The sequence below is a fragment of the Dipodomys spectabilis genome, unplaced genomic scaffold (assembly GCF_019054845.1).
Source record: "Dipodomys spectabilis isolate Male_0828 unplaced genomic scaffold, ASM1905484v1 ptg000042l, whole genome shotgun sequence".
Lineage (NCBI taxonomy): Eukaryota > Metazoa > Chordata > Mammalia > Rodentia > Heteromyidae > Dipodomys > Dipodomys spectabilis.
This window is the reverse complement of record NW_024870719.1, coordinates 10,691,612-10,707,838: the sequence shown is the minus strand read 5'-3', so window position 1 is coordinate 10,707,838 and position 16,227 is coordinate 10,691,612. Positions and strand designations below refer to the sequence as shown.

Here is a 16,227-nt window from a genome sequence, read left to right as displayed (position 1 = left end):
TACTGTACAGAGGGATTACAGTTGCATTAGTAAGGTAATGAGTCCATTTCCTCAAGCATTGTTACCCCTCCTTTGTTTTTCCCCTACTATCACTTCCCTACCCACTTCCCAAACTCCTCCCTCCCCACCCCAAAGTTGTACAGTTCATTTTCAACGTTGTTTCTTGTATTACTTGTTACATTTTAATTTCTTTGTTTAGTTAAAAATTTTAATAAGGTTATTACTTCATTGTTGGTGGGAATGTAAACTTGTTCAACCACTTTGGAAAGCAGTATGGAGGTTCCTCAAAAGACTCCACATAGAGCTCCCCTATGACCCAGCAATCCCACTTTTGGGCATTTACCCAAATGTTTACAAACAAGACCACACTAAAGCTACCAGCACAACTATTTTTATTGCAGCATTATTTACCATAGCTAAGATATGGAACCAACCCAGATGCCCCTCAGTAGATGAATGGATCAAGAAAATGTGGTATATATACACAATGGAATTCTATGCCTCCATCAGAAAGAATGACATTGCCCCATTTGTTAGGAAATGGAAAGGCTTGGAAAAAATTATATTAAGTGAAGTAAGCCAGGCCCAAAGAAACATAGGTCCTATGGTTTCCCTTATTTGCAATATCTAGTATATGTATGAGTCAAGCGGAAAAGGCCAGATAATGTGATGTCAGGAAAATGAACCCTTAGATATGTATTTTAATGTTTTTTTCTTTCATGCATGTGTTTCTAATGCATTTATAAGATTATCTCTTTGTTGCTTTGTATGTCTCTCCCCCACAGTATAACCCCTGCTTTCACTATATTTGATGTCAGTATAACTTGTGGAGGAGATGGGGAAAAACCAGTTGTTTAAGGATACAGGTGGACCTGTTGCAACAATGAGAAGTACAAGTTGTCATGTCCAAAACGAGATTTACAATGTGGGGGGGGGGGGGAAGGAGAAGGATTGGGATTGGGGGGGAGGGGCGAGGCTGGGAAGGGAGGTGAAGGGTAAACAAAGGAGGAGGCTGCAATGCTTGGTAAGAAATGTACGCATTATCCTGCCCATGTAATTGTAACCCCTCTGTACAGTATGTTCACAAATAAAATAAAATTAAATTAAAAAAAATTTTAATAAGGTTAAAAAATTAAGAACTTATTTAATAAGACTATAACATAGCACTGAAATTTTGGAAACAATACTGTGGTTTAAAATTTGATTTGAGTGAATAGTCTGTTCCTTAAATTTCTTTATTTGTAAAAGTACTATCTTATATTGTTGCTCTGAGAATACAGGCAATTAATACATGTAAAACTTAGAACAGATGGGAAGGGATGGAAAGGGGAAACAAAGGAGGAGGCTACAATGCTTGATAAGAAATGTACTCATTATCTTGCCCATGTAATTGTAACCCCTCTGTACAGTATTTTCACACACAAACAAACAAACAGAACAGAACTTGGCACATTTTGACAAGTGAACAAAGTTGGTTGTTTTTTTGGGGGAGGGGAGGAAAGGGGAGGGTTTGTCAGTGGTGGGACTTGAACTCTGGGTCTGGGCACTGTTCCTCAGCTCTTCAGCTCAAGGCTAGCACTCTACCACTTGAGCCACAGCAACACTTCGGTTTTCTGAGTGGTTTAGTGGAGATAAGAGTCTCACGGACTTTCTTGCCTGGGCTGGCTTTGAACTATGATCCTCAGATCTCAGCTGCCTGAGTAGCTAAGATTACATACATGAGCCATAAGCACCCAGCTTGAACAAAGTTTTATTCTGGATGGTCTGTCAGAATAATAAACTCTTGTCAGAAGCGCCAACAATTATAAATTGATTCAGTAATGTTTTATGCAGCTCAACTCTTTTGCATTACAATTTTTTAAACTTAATATGCTTAGAACATTGTTTTAACATTAAGGAAACATTCTAGTCTCAGTAATGTGTCTTAATTTTGTGATTTTGTAAATTCATTCAGTTCTCTTAACATTTTTTGGGTGTGTCATATTCAGAGGTAACGTCTTATATTTTCTTAAAAAAAAAAAAACTACCATGTAAAATTTCAGGAACACGTAAAAATAGAATAGTATGATCTTATCATCCAGCCTGAATACTTACCAACTCAGGACATCATCTATATAATGTCCCTTCTCTCACAGTTTTTTAAACCAAATCCTTAGCATGTTCAAATCCTTATTTCCTGTACAGATATTTGAAATTTGTTTCTAAGAGTTATTTGTTTTTCACAGTCATGGGGATTGAATTCAGGGGCTGGGCACTATTCCTGAATTTTTTGTTCATGGCTAACATTTCACCATTTAAGCCAAACTCCCATTTCTGGCTTTTTTTGGTAATTAATTGGAGATAAAGATCTCATGGACTTTCCTTCCTGGGCTCGCTTTGAAATGTAATCCTCAGTTCTTAGCCTCTTGAGTAGCTAGGAGTACAGGGATGAGGGGTATGCCCCTCAGTTTTGTAGATATTATGCAGCCAAGGGACAAACACTGGATGACCAAATAAGGATCAAGATGTGATATTTAAGAAGAAGAAATTTAAGGAATTAGAATCCTAAGGTAGATTCTTAAAACTTTTATTTTAGCCAGGTCACTGGCACCAGGCTCTGGTTTTTGTTTTTTGGCAGGTTCTCACTCTATACCCAGAAGAGCCTTGTATTCACAATTCAACTCTTCGTCCTCCTACTTTAGCCTATCAAGTGATGAGATTACAGATGTCTATTACATAACCTGGCTAAAATAAAAGTTTTAAGAATCTACCTTAGGATTCTAATTCCTTAAATTTCTTCTTCTTAAATATCACATCTTGATCCTTATTTGGTCATCCAGTGTTTGTCCCTTGGCTGCATAATATCTACAAAACTGAGGGGCATACCCTGGGTACCTTTCATCTTGGCCTTATATTACCTCTGGACCTCATTCTATTAAGTAATATATGCCGGGAATGGTTATTCAACTATTTGCTAGCTTAACTATCTGAAATATATTGTAATTGTGTTTTTTATTATTTGCTTTGATGCTCAAAAACATTGTGACAGGCTAGGAAGGTGGTTCAGGGGTAGAGTGCTTGCCTAGCATACATGAGGCCCTGGGTTTGGTTCCTCAGCACCACATAAGCAGAAAAAGCCAGAAGTGGCACTGTGGCTCAAGTGGTAGAGCACTAGCCTTGAGCTGAAGAGCTGAGGGACAGTGCCCAGGCGCCAGAGTTCGGGCCCCATGACCAACCAAAAAAAAAAAAAGAAAGAAAGTAAAAAAGAAAAATAAACTGTGATCCTCAGATCTCAGCCTCCTGAATAGCTAGGATTACAGTTGTGAGCCAATAGCACCCTACTTTGTCCCTGTGTGCCCAGATTTTGAGACTCTATATCTAGCTAATCACTAGAGAATTGAAAGTGGTGCTGTGGTTCACAGTGGTAGAGTGCTAGCCTTGAAACTAGATAATCTATTTTTATTTTTTTTATTTTTTGTTTTTTGGTCAGTTGTGGGGCTTGAAATCAGGACCTGGGTGTTCCTGAGATTCTTTCCTCAAGGCTAGCTCTTTACCACTTTGAGCCACAGCTCCACTTCTAGTTTTCTGATGGCTAATTGGAGATAAGAGTCTCACAGACTTTCCTGCTTGGGCTGGCTTCAAACCACAATCCTCAGATCTCAGTCTCCTGAGTAACTAGGATTACAGGCTTACACCCAGTTTACCTTTCTTCTTATAATTTGTAGTTGAGGCATTCGTGGAAGAGGGAAGGAACAGTCTATATAGGGACCATGATGTCTAAAATGTTCATGTATTTATTTCTTACTGCTGTTGTAACAAATCACCAATTTATTCTTTCATAGTCCAGAATCCAGAAGTATGAAATTAATGTCCCTTGACTGCCTCTTCTAGCTTCTAGCAGTTGGTAGCAGTTTTTAGTGTATGACTATAGTATGTCAGTCTCTTCCTCTGTAATCACAGGACCTTTCTCTTTCTTCTGTATCAAATATCCTCTGCTGTCTTATAAGATACATGTTGATTTCACAGGGCTTACCTGGCTAATCAGGATGATCTCCCTCAAAATCTTCAATCTCATCTTTAAAATCCTTTTTTTTTTAAGTATATAAAGTAACATTCACAGGTTCTAGGGATTCTGGTGTAAATGTCTTTAACAGACCATTTTGCAGCCTGCTACAGTACTTACTGTCCAATTTTTTATTTTTCATCCTTTACTTTTTCCCTATTTTGTCATTAGTGGGCCCTGAACTCTGGGCCTGAGCGCTGTCCCTCAGCTTTTCAGATCAAGGCTAGCTCTACCACTTGAGCCACAGTGCTACTTCCAGCTTTTTCTGCTTATGTGGTACTGAGGAATTGAACCCAGGGCCTCCTGCATGCAAGGTATGCACTCTACCACTGAGCCACCTTCCCAGCCCTCCTGTTTTTCTTTTTCACCTTCTAGAAGTATAGGTAGACAAATAGGCATAATCTGAGTTGAATGGCTATGATACAAATTAATAAATGAGCCTTATTGACCTCACTGTTGAACACTAGATTCTGTTCACCATGATTTTTTCCCCAAATTTACTTTTTGTTGTTGTTTTAGAAATGATATGCAGTGGGTTACCTTTATATACATCTGAAAGTAAGTATATTTCCTTTCACATAGTGTCATCTGTTTATTCTCTTATCTGTTCCCTCATTCTCTCCTATTTTCTCTCTCCCTCTCTACCTGCGAGTTGCATAGTTCACTTTCATCAATGTCTGGTGCAGCCAGTGCGCTCCACTCCTGCACTTTTTCACCCTTTTTTTTCCTCTGATTCTGTGCCCTCCTCCAAGTGTGGATGTGAATATACCATATATAAGGTAAGGAATACAGAGTTCACAAAAAAGCAAAAACAAATAAAGAAAGTTGTCCTTTGAGTATCTTTGGAGTTCATTTCAGTTTTTTTTTTTTTTTTTTGTACATATGAGGAGGTGCTTCATTGTGATTCTCTCCTAAGACAATCCTCTTTTGGTCCCACTGGTTGTGGGTATGTAGAATTCTGTGTACTTTATCATATCCCAGTGCCTTTTAGTTCTCATTTCTGTATATCAGGGAGAACATGCACCGTTTGTCTCTCTGATCTTGGCTTACTTCACTTAACATGATTTGTTCTAGTTTCATCCATTTCCCTGCAAATGACATTATTTTATTCTCTCTAATGGTTGTGTAAAATTCCATTGTATATAAGTACTATATTTTTTGATCCACTCACCTATAGTGGGGCATCTGAGTTGTTTTCATATCTTGTCTATTGTGAATAGTGAGGCAGTGAACATGGATGTGCAGGTGTCCTTATCATATCCTGGCCCATAATGCCCAGGGTAGATGCCAAGGAATGGTTTGGTTGGGTCATAGGGAAGGTCCATGTTTAATTTTTTGAGGAACCTCCAGACTGCTTTCCAGAGTGGTTGTACTAGTTTACATTCCCAACAGCAGTACAACAGGCTTCCTTCCCCTCATATCCCCACCAGCATTTGTTGTTAGAATTCAAAATGTTGGCCTATCTAACTGTAGTAAGACGGTATCTCAGGGTTGTTTTGATTTGAAATTACTTTATGGCCAGGAATGATAATCATTTCCTCATGTATTTCTTTGCCATTATTCCCTTTTCTTCTGAGAAGTCTCTCCTTGCCCATTTAGAAATTGGTGTATTAAGTTTGGAAGGGGTTAGTTTCTTGAGATCTGTGTATATATTGGATATTAGCCTTTTTCTTATGTATTGCTGGTAAAGGTCTTTTCCCAATTGGTTGGCTGATACTTTAGTAGTTTAGTAGCTATGTCCTTAGCTATGCAGAAACTTTTTATATTAATGTAGTCCCACTTGTCATATCCCTCTCCTATCTGTTGTGCCCCTGGGACTCTATTCAGGAAGTTCCTGTAAGTTCTAATATCTCTCCTACTCTCTCTTGCAGTAGTTTCAGAGTTTCAGGTCTGATGTTGAGGTCTTTGATCTATTTTGAGTTGATGTTAGTGGATGGTGACAAGCAGGGATCCACTTTTAATTTTCTGCATATGGCTGCCCATTTTTCTCAGCACCAGTTTTTGAAGAGGCTCTGTTTTTTCTACTGTATGTCCTTGCTCCTTTGTCAAATATCAGATGACTCTAAGTATGTGGTTTTATTTCTGGGTTTTCTAATGTGTTTCATTGGCCTTCAGGTCTATTGTTGTGCCAATACCAAGCTCTTTTTGTTATTATGGCTCTGTAGTAGAGTTTGAAATTTGGTATTGTAATACTGCCCACATTGCTTTTTTTTGCCTAGAATTGCTTTGGCTAGTTTAGGTCTTTTGTTCTAGGTCTTTTGTTGTTCCATATGAATTTTTGGATTGTTTTCTTTCAGTAAAGAATGTCATTGGGATGTGATAGGGATTGCACTGAATTTATGTTATTTTTTTCAGTATAACCATTTTCACTATTGATTCTACCTATCCATGAACTTGGAAAATCTTTGCATTTCTTAGTGTCCTCTTTGATTTCTTCTTTAGATTTTTATAGTTTTTGTTATAGAGATATTTTACATCTTAGGTTAGGTTGGTTCCTACGTTATTTTGTTTGTTTGTTTGTTTGTTTATTTTGAGGCTATTGCTAATGGGGTTGTTTTCATGATTTCCCTTTCTTCTTGTGCATTGTTGGCATATACGACAGCTACTGGCCAGGCGCCAGAGGCTCATGCCTGTAATCCTAGCTACTCAGGAGGCTTGAGATTTGAAGATCAAGGTTCAAAGCCAGACCAGGCAGGAAAGTCTGTGAGACTATTATTTCCAATTAACCACCAGAAAACTGAAAGTGGTGCTGTGGCTCAACTGGTAGAGAGCTCACCTTGAGCTGGACAGCTCAGGGACAGCACTCAAGCCTGGAGTTCAAGCCCCACGACCGACAAAACAAAAAAAACAGGACTACTGATTTTTTTTTTGGGGGGTGGTAATTTTGTATCCTGCTACTTCACCAAAGTGGTTGATTAGCTACAGGAGTTTTGGGGTGGAGAATTTTAGGTCCTTTATGTATAAGATCATGTCATCTACAAATAGGGATAGTTTAGTTTTTTCTTTCCCTATGTGAATCCCTTTAATATCCTTTTCTTGCCTTATTGCTCTGGCTAAGAATTCCAAAACTATAGTGAAGAGGAGTGGAGAGAGTGGGCATCCTTGCCTTGTTCCTGATTTTAGGGGAAGTGGTTTTAGTTTTTCCCCATTTAGTATGATATTGGCTGTTCGTCATATGTAGCCATTATTGTTTTAAGGAATATTCCTTCTATTCCATTTTCTCCAAAGCTTTTAACATGAATTGATGTTGTATTTTGTCAAAGGCCTTTTCTGTATCTTTTGAGATGATCATGTGGTTCTTGTCCTTGGCTTTGTTGACAGGGTGAATTACAATTATTGATTTGTGTGTGTTAAACCAGCCTTGCATCTATGGGATGAAGCATACTTGGTCATAATGTATGATTTTTTTGTATTTGTTTCTGGATTCTGTTGACTAATATTTTATTGAAGAGCTTTGATTCTGTGTTCATCAGAGAGATTAGTCTGTAGTTCTCTTTTTTTGTTGGATACTTACCTGGTTTGGGGATGAGTGTGATATTGTCTTCATAGAATGAGTTTGGGATTGCTCCCTCTGCTTCTATTTTATGGAAAAGCTTGAGCAATATTGGTATTGGTTCATCTTTAAAAGTCTTACAGAATTCAGAAGTGAATCCATTTGGGCCTTGGGTTTTCCTTGTTGGGGGACCTCTGATTACTTACTTCAACTTTTTGCATGTTATTGGTTTAGCTGGTCTATATCTTCTTGGTTCATTTTAGGCAGTTTGTATATTTCTAAAAATTTATCCATTTCTGCTAGGTTTTGTTCTTTAATGAGTACAGGTTTTGTAAATAGCCCTTTATAATCACTTGGATTTCCTGGATGTTTGTTGTAATATTTTTGGTGGCATCTCTGTGTCTTGTTGATTTGAATTTCCTCTCTTCTTTTTTTCATTAACCTCACAAGTGGTCTGTCAATTTTTTCAAAAAACCAGACTTTTGTTTGATTGATTTTTGTTTGTGGTGGTGGTTATGGGGCCTGAACTCTGGGCCTGGGCACTGTCCCTCAGCTATTCAGCTCAAGGCTAGCACTCTACCACTTGAGCCATAGCATCATTCTCTTTTTTCTCCTTATGTGGTGCTGAGGAATCAAACCCAGGGTCTCATGCAGACAAGCACTCTACCACTGAGCCACCTTCCCAGCCCATTTCATTGATTTTATGTATGTATTTTTAGTATTGATTTTATGTATATATTTTGTTGATTTCTGCCCTAATATTTACTCTTTCTCACCATCTATTAGTTTTAGCTTTGATTTTTTTTCTAGAGGTTTTAATTACATCATACAGTTATTTACTTGAGCTGTTTCTGTTTTCTTTTATGTGTGCACTTAGGGCTATTAACTTTCTTCTCAACACTGATTTTGCTGCACCCAGAGGTTCCATTGTGATGTGTTTTCATTTTCATTGAATTGTGAGAACTTTCTAATTTCTTCTTTAATTTATTCTTTGACCTAGGTGTTTCAGTAGTGTGTTATTCAGCACCATGTAGTGGAGTGATTTCTGCAGTGTGTGGTGTTGTTGAGAACTAGCTTGATTCTACTGTGATCAGAGAGGATGCAAAGGATTATTGCCAATCCTCTTGCTTAGGTTCTTTGTGTGTACTATGATGTGATCTGTTTTGGAGAATGTTCCATGGGCTGCTGAGATCACTGATTTTGCTATAGTTACTGAATTGACAGCAATGATACTTTTGTTTGTTAAATTACTGAATTTTGGCAGAAGATGTAATTTCTTTCCAATTGATATTACTGATATGGTTATTGAAGAAATAGTCAATTAGCTAGTATTGTTTCAAAACTAATTTTGCTTTAATACATTTTCTTCCCACATTTGCATTTTGCTCCAGTGATAGCTTAGATTTGGCTTTTTGGAAGGTAAACAGAACGATAGATTTGACAGTTTTAATCAGTAAGCCTATACTCCAGAGACCTTTATTGTTTAGAGTTTATCATGTAAGATTTGGGGCCTCCATTTGCTAATATCTGTCACAGTGGAGGTGAATTAGATGAAAATTAAGTTACCTTCAATTTTTTTTGCTCTACAATTTAGAAGTTAGAAACCAACACACAGAAAGCAAATAATAAATCTAATAAATCTGAATATACTATTTGAAATATAATCAGCTTGGCATGATTACTTTGAAATAACTTTCTGTACTTTTTGGGTTTTTTTGTAGATGGACCACACATCCCCAACCTACATGCTTGCTAACTTAACCCACTTGCATTCTGAACAACTTCTGCAAGGATTAAACCTTCTTCGTCAACATCACGAACTGTGTGACATCATTCTTCGTGTAGGGGATGTTAAAATTCATGCACACAAAGTGGTACTTGCCAGCATTAGCCCATATTTCAAAGCTATGTTCACTGGAAATCTTTCTGAAAAAGAGAACAGTGAGGTTGAGTTTCAGTGCATTGATGAAACTGCTCTTCAGGCCATTGTAGAATATGCCTATACAGGAACTGTTTTCATTTCTCAGGACACAGTTGAAACTCTCCTTCCAGCAGCAAACCTACTTCAGATAAAGCTGGTCCTGAAAGAGTGTTGCGCATTTCTTGAAAGCCAACTTGATCCTGGTAATTGTATTGGAATTTCTCGTTTTGCAGAGACATATGGTTGTCATGACCTTTATTTGGCAGCCACTAAATACATATGCCAGAATTTTGAATCTGTTTGCCAGACAGAAGAGTTTTTTGAACTTACACATGCTGATTTGGATGAAATTGTCTCCAACGACTGTTTGAATGTAGCTACAGAGGAGACTGTTTTTTATGCATTAGAATCTTGGATCAAATATGATGTACAAGAACGCCAGAAGTACCTAGCACAGCTACTGAACAGCGTACGATTACCATTATTGAGTGTTAAATTTCTCACTAGGCTATATGAAGCAAATCATCTTATTCGGGATGATCGTGCTTGTAAACATCTTTTGAATGAAGCCCTAAAGTACCACTTCATGCCTGAACATAGACTCTCTCATCAGACAGTCTTGATGACACGACCGCGCTGTGCTCCCAAAGTACTGTGTGCAGTAGGAGGGAAATCTGGACTCTTTGCCTGTTTGGATAGGTAAATAGAAGGTTTTCTAAAAGGAGTGATGTTATTAGATTTTATGCTTTTTAAATGTGCTTATATTCAGTATTTTTAAAAAAATTTACTTTCCTTTGTTTTCGTTATTGCTTTTTGTTTTTTTCTTCTTAAAATCCATCATTGTATTAATCACATTGTTATCCATTTTCTTCAAAACTCAGTTACTAACATTTATACCCACCAGAGCATTCTCATTTATCTATATCATCTACTTACTACCTTTTTTTTCTGAAACCAACTACATCTTTATTGGAACAAACCAGGCTGGAGGTGATATTTATTCTTGTCAACTGTATAAGAAAATGCTAAAGAAGAGAACTAGGAACCGGGGATGAGGGTAGACTGAGGACAGGAATGGGTTTGAAAAAAAACAATTAATTAGAAGAATCATCAAAGAAATAAAAAACAGGATATTGCTGTAAATTGTGGGCTTTATGTGCAATTCATTTTTTTCAATGTGTTTTCTTTAAGAAATGGCTTAGATGTCTTTCTCCCCAGTAAGAAGGCAAAGGAAACAAAAGGATTAATTAGTGAATTAATTTCATAAGGTCAGCCAGGACAATTTTAGCGATAAGAAAATCCTGAGCAAATAGTTAGAAAATAAAGGAATTTAAATCTGTCAACACAAAAAGGAATATAACCAACAGTGTAAAATACATAGAAAGGTAGACCATTCTTTTTTTTTTTTTTTTGGTAGACCATTCTTAGATATTTCATCGGCACCTTAATGTCTAAACTAAACACATTATTTTTTCCCTTAAAGTGGTTCCTCACCTTGTATTCTCCTAGTATATAATCATCTAAACAATTATTTAATGAAGAAATAACATTCATCTTTGAAAGATTTCTCTCTTCCTATCACATTCCTTTTTTTTATTTATCTAAGTACCAAATCCTGTCAGTATACTCTCTTAAAGCATTTCTAATTTTATGATGCATTTTCTCTCTTTAGTACTTCTATTCTTAACTTACCTGTACTTCTAAACCTCACATCACTTGGATGCTAATCTTGAGCTTTCAATCTTCTTCTCTAAGGAAAAATCTTTTGCATGTTATTCTAAAATATAAATCTGGTCATTTTACTACCCTCTTTGAAATAGTTTTTTAATATACATAAATTTTTTATCATGGTGTACAATAACGTCTTTGATTTGGCTCATGTTGAGTATTCATTGCTTGATTTGTTATATCAGAGATATAAAGATGAAAACAGCTATTCTCCTTTGGCAATATGAACATCATTAATGACTTTTTTATCTAATAATTCAGAATGAGTTAATGAAGCTTTGGTACTGTTGGAGATAGATGAGTGTATTTTGCATGTGTGAATAGGACATAAACATTTGGAGACCAGGGATACAATAGTATTGTCTCCCCTAAGCATTCATGTTTTCAAGTTTAATCCATACTATTTGGTAATAAGAGGTTGAAACTTAACCTACCCATGGTATTTAAATGTAGAACCTTTGGGAAGTGATTCGAATTAAAATCACATGGGTAAAATCCTCTGACTGAATACTGGTAGCTTATGCCTATAATACTAGCTATTCAAGAGGCTGAGATATGAGGATCAAGGTTATAAGCCAGGTATGGCAAACAAATTTGAGAGACTCTTATTGCCACTTAATTGGCAAAAAAAAAAAAAAAAAGTGGAGTTGTGGCTCGACTGATAAGAGTACCAGCCTTGAGTGAAAAAGCTGAGGAAGAGCTCAAGATCCTGAGTTCAAGCCTCAGTACCAGCACAAACACACACACACACACACACACACACACACACACACACACACTCACACAGAAAAGAGAGTACCCACACATACATACACATACTCACACACATATACTTAGCATACTCCCTGCCTCTTACTATGAGTTGTCCTGAACTTACTCTTCAGGCAAAAAGGCTGTTTCAAAGCATGAATCCTCCAACCATGGACTATAACTATCAGCCAAAAGTATCCTCTTCTCTATAATTCATGAAGTCTGTGGAATTGGTGTCATTAATAATAGAAAACAGACTAAAACAACCCAATAGACTACTACTAGCAATACTTTTGAAGTTCTTATGCCCTTCCCTGCTGCCATCTCTGAAATTGCATGAGAAAGTAATTTGTTTATTTGCACTGGCACAATATTATGATCTAGTATATGGACATAATATAATCTTTCTTCCTACAATGGGAATTTTAAGTATTAAACTCATATACATGCAAATAAGTGTACAAATCCCCTGTCTGTAGCTCAACAAATTGAACATTGCAAATTAGTTCAATCCACAGAGTATGACCAGCACCAGAAGCCAGCTTGAACTGTTTTCCCAACCCAACGGTAATCACTATCTGCTTTCCGATCCAGAAATGTGTTTTACATGCTTTTGAATATATTGAATATATTGCTTTCAAATATATTCTTTTGAATTTGGTATCTTTCAGTGTTACACATGTAAGATTCACCTCAGGAAAATGCAGCTGTAGTTCATTGATTTTTTTTCATTACTATATAATATTTTTGTATAACATCACAATTTATCCATTTTATGGTATATATGTATTTAGATTGCTTTCTATTTTTGCTGTTAGACATAATATTGCTATGAACATCTTTGTACATATACACATGTATATGTGTTTCTTCAGTATATATCTAAGAGTGGAATTGTTCCGCCATAGGACAGATATACTATGCCTTATTTAACTATTCCTTTTGATGGATTTTTGTGTTATAATTTAATTAAAATTTGTATATGTGTTTCCTAATGCAAAATTTAGTAGAAGTTAGATTAGGAATACAGGAATGAAGGTATACCTATGTGTTTGACTTCATTAGCTAATGTATCAATGTTTGCTAAGGTAATTTGTACCAACTGATAACTTGGAGTACCCATTCTTTGCTCCACATTGTTTCCAACAGTTTTTATTATCTAACTTTAAATTTGTGCCTATCTGGATTATGTGTCATAGTGAGTTTAATTTTGCATGTCCCTTATTACTGAGAGTCAACATATTTTATGAGCCATTTCGGCTTTGTAATTTTAATTTTTTCTGCTTATTCTTTAGTGTGGAGATGTATTTTCCTCAAAATGACTCTTGGATTGGTTTGGCACCCCTAAACATTCCTCGCTATGAGTTTGGAATATGTGTTTTAGACCAAAAGGTGTATGTTATAGGTGGTATTGAAACAAATGCGCGTTCTGGCGTCACTATCAGAAAACATGAAAATTCAGTAGAATGTTGGAATCCTGATACGAATACCTGGACTTCACTAGAGAGTATGAATGAGAGCCGAAGTACTCTTGGAGTAGTAGTACTTGCAGGAGAACTTTATGCTTTAGGTGGATATGATGGACAGTCTTATTTACAATCTGTAGAAAAATATATTCCCAAATTAAGAAAATGGCAACCTGTGGCACCAATGACTACGACAAGAAGTTGTTTCGCGGCAGCTGTTTTGGATGGAATGATATATGCCATTGGTGGGTATGGTCCTGCTCACATGAACAGGTATTTAATCACATTGTGTCTCAGATTTTTAAAGGCATTATTGACAAGTATTTCTTAACAATTTATGTGTATAAGTGAGCTTCCTCTTTAATATTTTCAAGTAAGATTGATTGTGTATACAGGATTTTCTTATATGCCTAGGATTCAAATCCCTCCTGTTAAATCTCACATTCACTCAATAAATTTAAATAGATTGTTTTAAAACTCAGATACCTAAAAATTAAGAATTAGACCATTTTAGATTTATGCATTTATATGTGTTTATTTGGCTTTGTATTCATTTCTTGTTAAAGAAATAAAAATTTAATTCCTGTATTGCAATATAATGCATCATAAATTTAAATTCTTATTTAAATACTCCTTTCTGGATTACGATTCTCTGAACATATATGAATTGTCATATATCTAGGTGGTCCTAAAAATCAGAAACATAAAGATCCCTGTACTCTGTAATATATCCTCCGAATAAATAGTATATGTGAAACTGAGCACTGGTGGCTCATGCCTGTAATCCCAGCTACCCAGGAGTGTGAGATCTGAGAATCACAATTTGAAGCCAGCCTTGGTAGTAAAGTCTGTGAGACTCTGATGTCCAGTTAACTATCAAAAAGCTAGAAATGTAGCTGTGACTCAAATCTAGAGTTGCCAGGCATGAGTGAAAAAGCTGAGAGACAGCCAGTTGGAGTCATGGGACTTATCACCAAAAACAAAAGTAAATGTGAGAAAATAAAAGTTTAAAGTTACTGCTTCATAGATAACTATTCATAATCCTGAATCCTCATTGAAAAATGATATTCTGAAGATTTTTTTATCTCTAATAGTAATTGTAATTGGAGAGGTAGGTGTTTTACTGATTGTGAGCAATTTTTTTTTTTTTTTGCCAGTCCTGGGGCTTGAACTCAGGACCTGGGTGCTGACCCTGAGCTTCTTTTGCTCAGGGCTAGTACTCTACCACTTGAGCCACAGTGCTACTTCTGGCTTTTTCTGTGTATGTGATACTGACGAATTGAACCCTGGGCTTCATGCACGCTAGGCAAGCATTCTACCACTAAGCCGCATTCCTAGCCCTGAAGGTGAGCATTTTAATAGTAGACTATTATGGTTATATGTAACTACTGTGCTATTTCATATAAAGGATGTGTGCATATATGGGGGAATCCCAAAATCAGGACCCCCACCCCACACACACACACTTGGATACCTAGAATGACTCATAAAAGAATAGCATACTACTTACTATTGCACCCTATCCACAAGGTAAACTTTTATCCAGAAACCTTATCTAGACTATGTGGAGGAAATTACTTGTGTTTTATATCTCTTTATTTGAACTTTCAACTGGTGGGTTTGAGTTTTGCTTTGGAAGGGAGATTGACACAAAGATCTTGAACTAATTCTTTTTTCATGAATATTTGCAGTGTGGAGCGTTACGATCCAAGTAAGGATTCTTGGGAGATGGTTGCATCCATGGCAGATAAAAGAATTCACTTTGGCGTGGGAGTCATGCTAGGCTTTATTTTTGTGGTGGGCGGACATAATGGTGTCTCACATTTGTCAAGCATTGAAAGATATGACCCTCATCAAAATCAGTGGACTGTGTGTAGAAGAATGAAAGAACCCAGAACAGGTAATATTTATTAGTTTGTTCATTTATTTGTTTTGCAGTACCATAAATTAAACCCAGATCCTTGTACATTTATAGGCTGTGGGCACTAAGCTGCCTTCCCAGCCCATAATAATATATCAGTTTCTTAACAAATAGGGCAGTGTTTGCTATAGTGCTACTTTTGGAATAATACTATCTTTAAATGTAACAGTAAAGATATTATTTGTTCAGAGAAGAATAACTTTTTTGTTGTAAACTTGAAAAATAACTAGGTAGAAAAACCATTTCAGTTTACTTAATGTGCCATTGTTTATTGTATGATTTTACAAATTTGGGAAATGTTGTTTTTTTAACCTAGAACTTTTTTTGTCCATATAACACTTCATCATTTAATGTTTTATATTAACATAATAATTATACAGAATGAGTTTCATGACATTTATACATGCATATAATGTATCTTGATTATATTCACCGCTTTTCATCCTCTTTTGTTCTCCTTTCCTCTCCCACCGATCCTCTTCCTACACTTTCTACTTTCTTTCTTTTTTTTTTTTTGTCAGTCATGGGGCCTGAACTCTGGGCCTGAGAGCTGTCCCTCAGCTCTTCAGCTCAAGGCTAGCGCTCTACCACTTGAGCCATAGCACCACTTCCAGCTTTTTCTGCTTATATGGTCTGAGGAATCGAACCTAGGGCCTCATGCATGCAAAGCAAGCACTCTACCACTGAGCCACCTTCCCAGCCCTCTTTCTACCTTCATCTGTAGGTTTTACCTCATATATGTGGAGCTCTGTCATGAGACAGAATGTAGTATTTATCTTTCTTAGTCTAGATTATTTTGTACATGATCTCCAGAGTCACTGATTTTCCTGAAAATGAGATAATCTCATTCTTCTTATTGGCTGAACTTAATAAATATATGTGTATGTGTTTATGTACACACATACA

General features: G+C 36.5%; 1 protein-coding gene across 3 annotated transcripts in view; it reads left to right on the top strand.

Annotated features, from left to right (window-relative positions):
• The window catches only part of Klhl28 (kelch like family member 28), a 35,246-nt gene that overhangs the window by 14,072 nt on the left and 4,947 nt on the right, over positions 1-16,227 (top strand). For all 3 annotated transcript variants that reach the window (XM_042677938.1, XM_042677937.1, XM_042677939.1), the window contains exons 2-4: positions 9,257-10,155; positions 13,230-13,673; positions 15,092-15,300. In XM_042677938.1, coding sequence (XP_042533872.1) covers positions 9,257-10,155; positions 13,230-13,673; positions 15,092-15,300 — 1,552 coding nt within the window. The remainder of the gene's footprint in view (positions 1-9,256; positions 10,156-13,229; positions 13,674-15,091; positions 15,301-16,227) is intronic.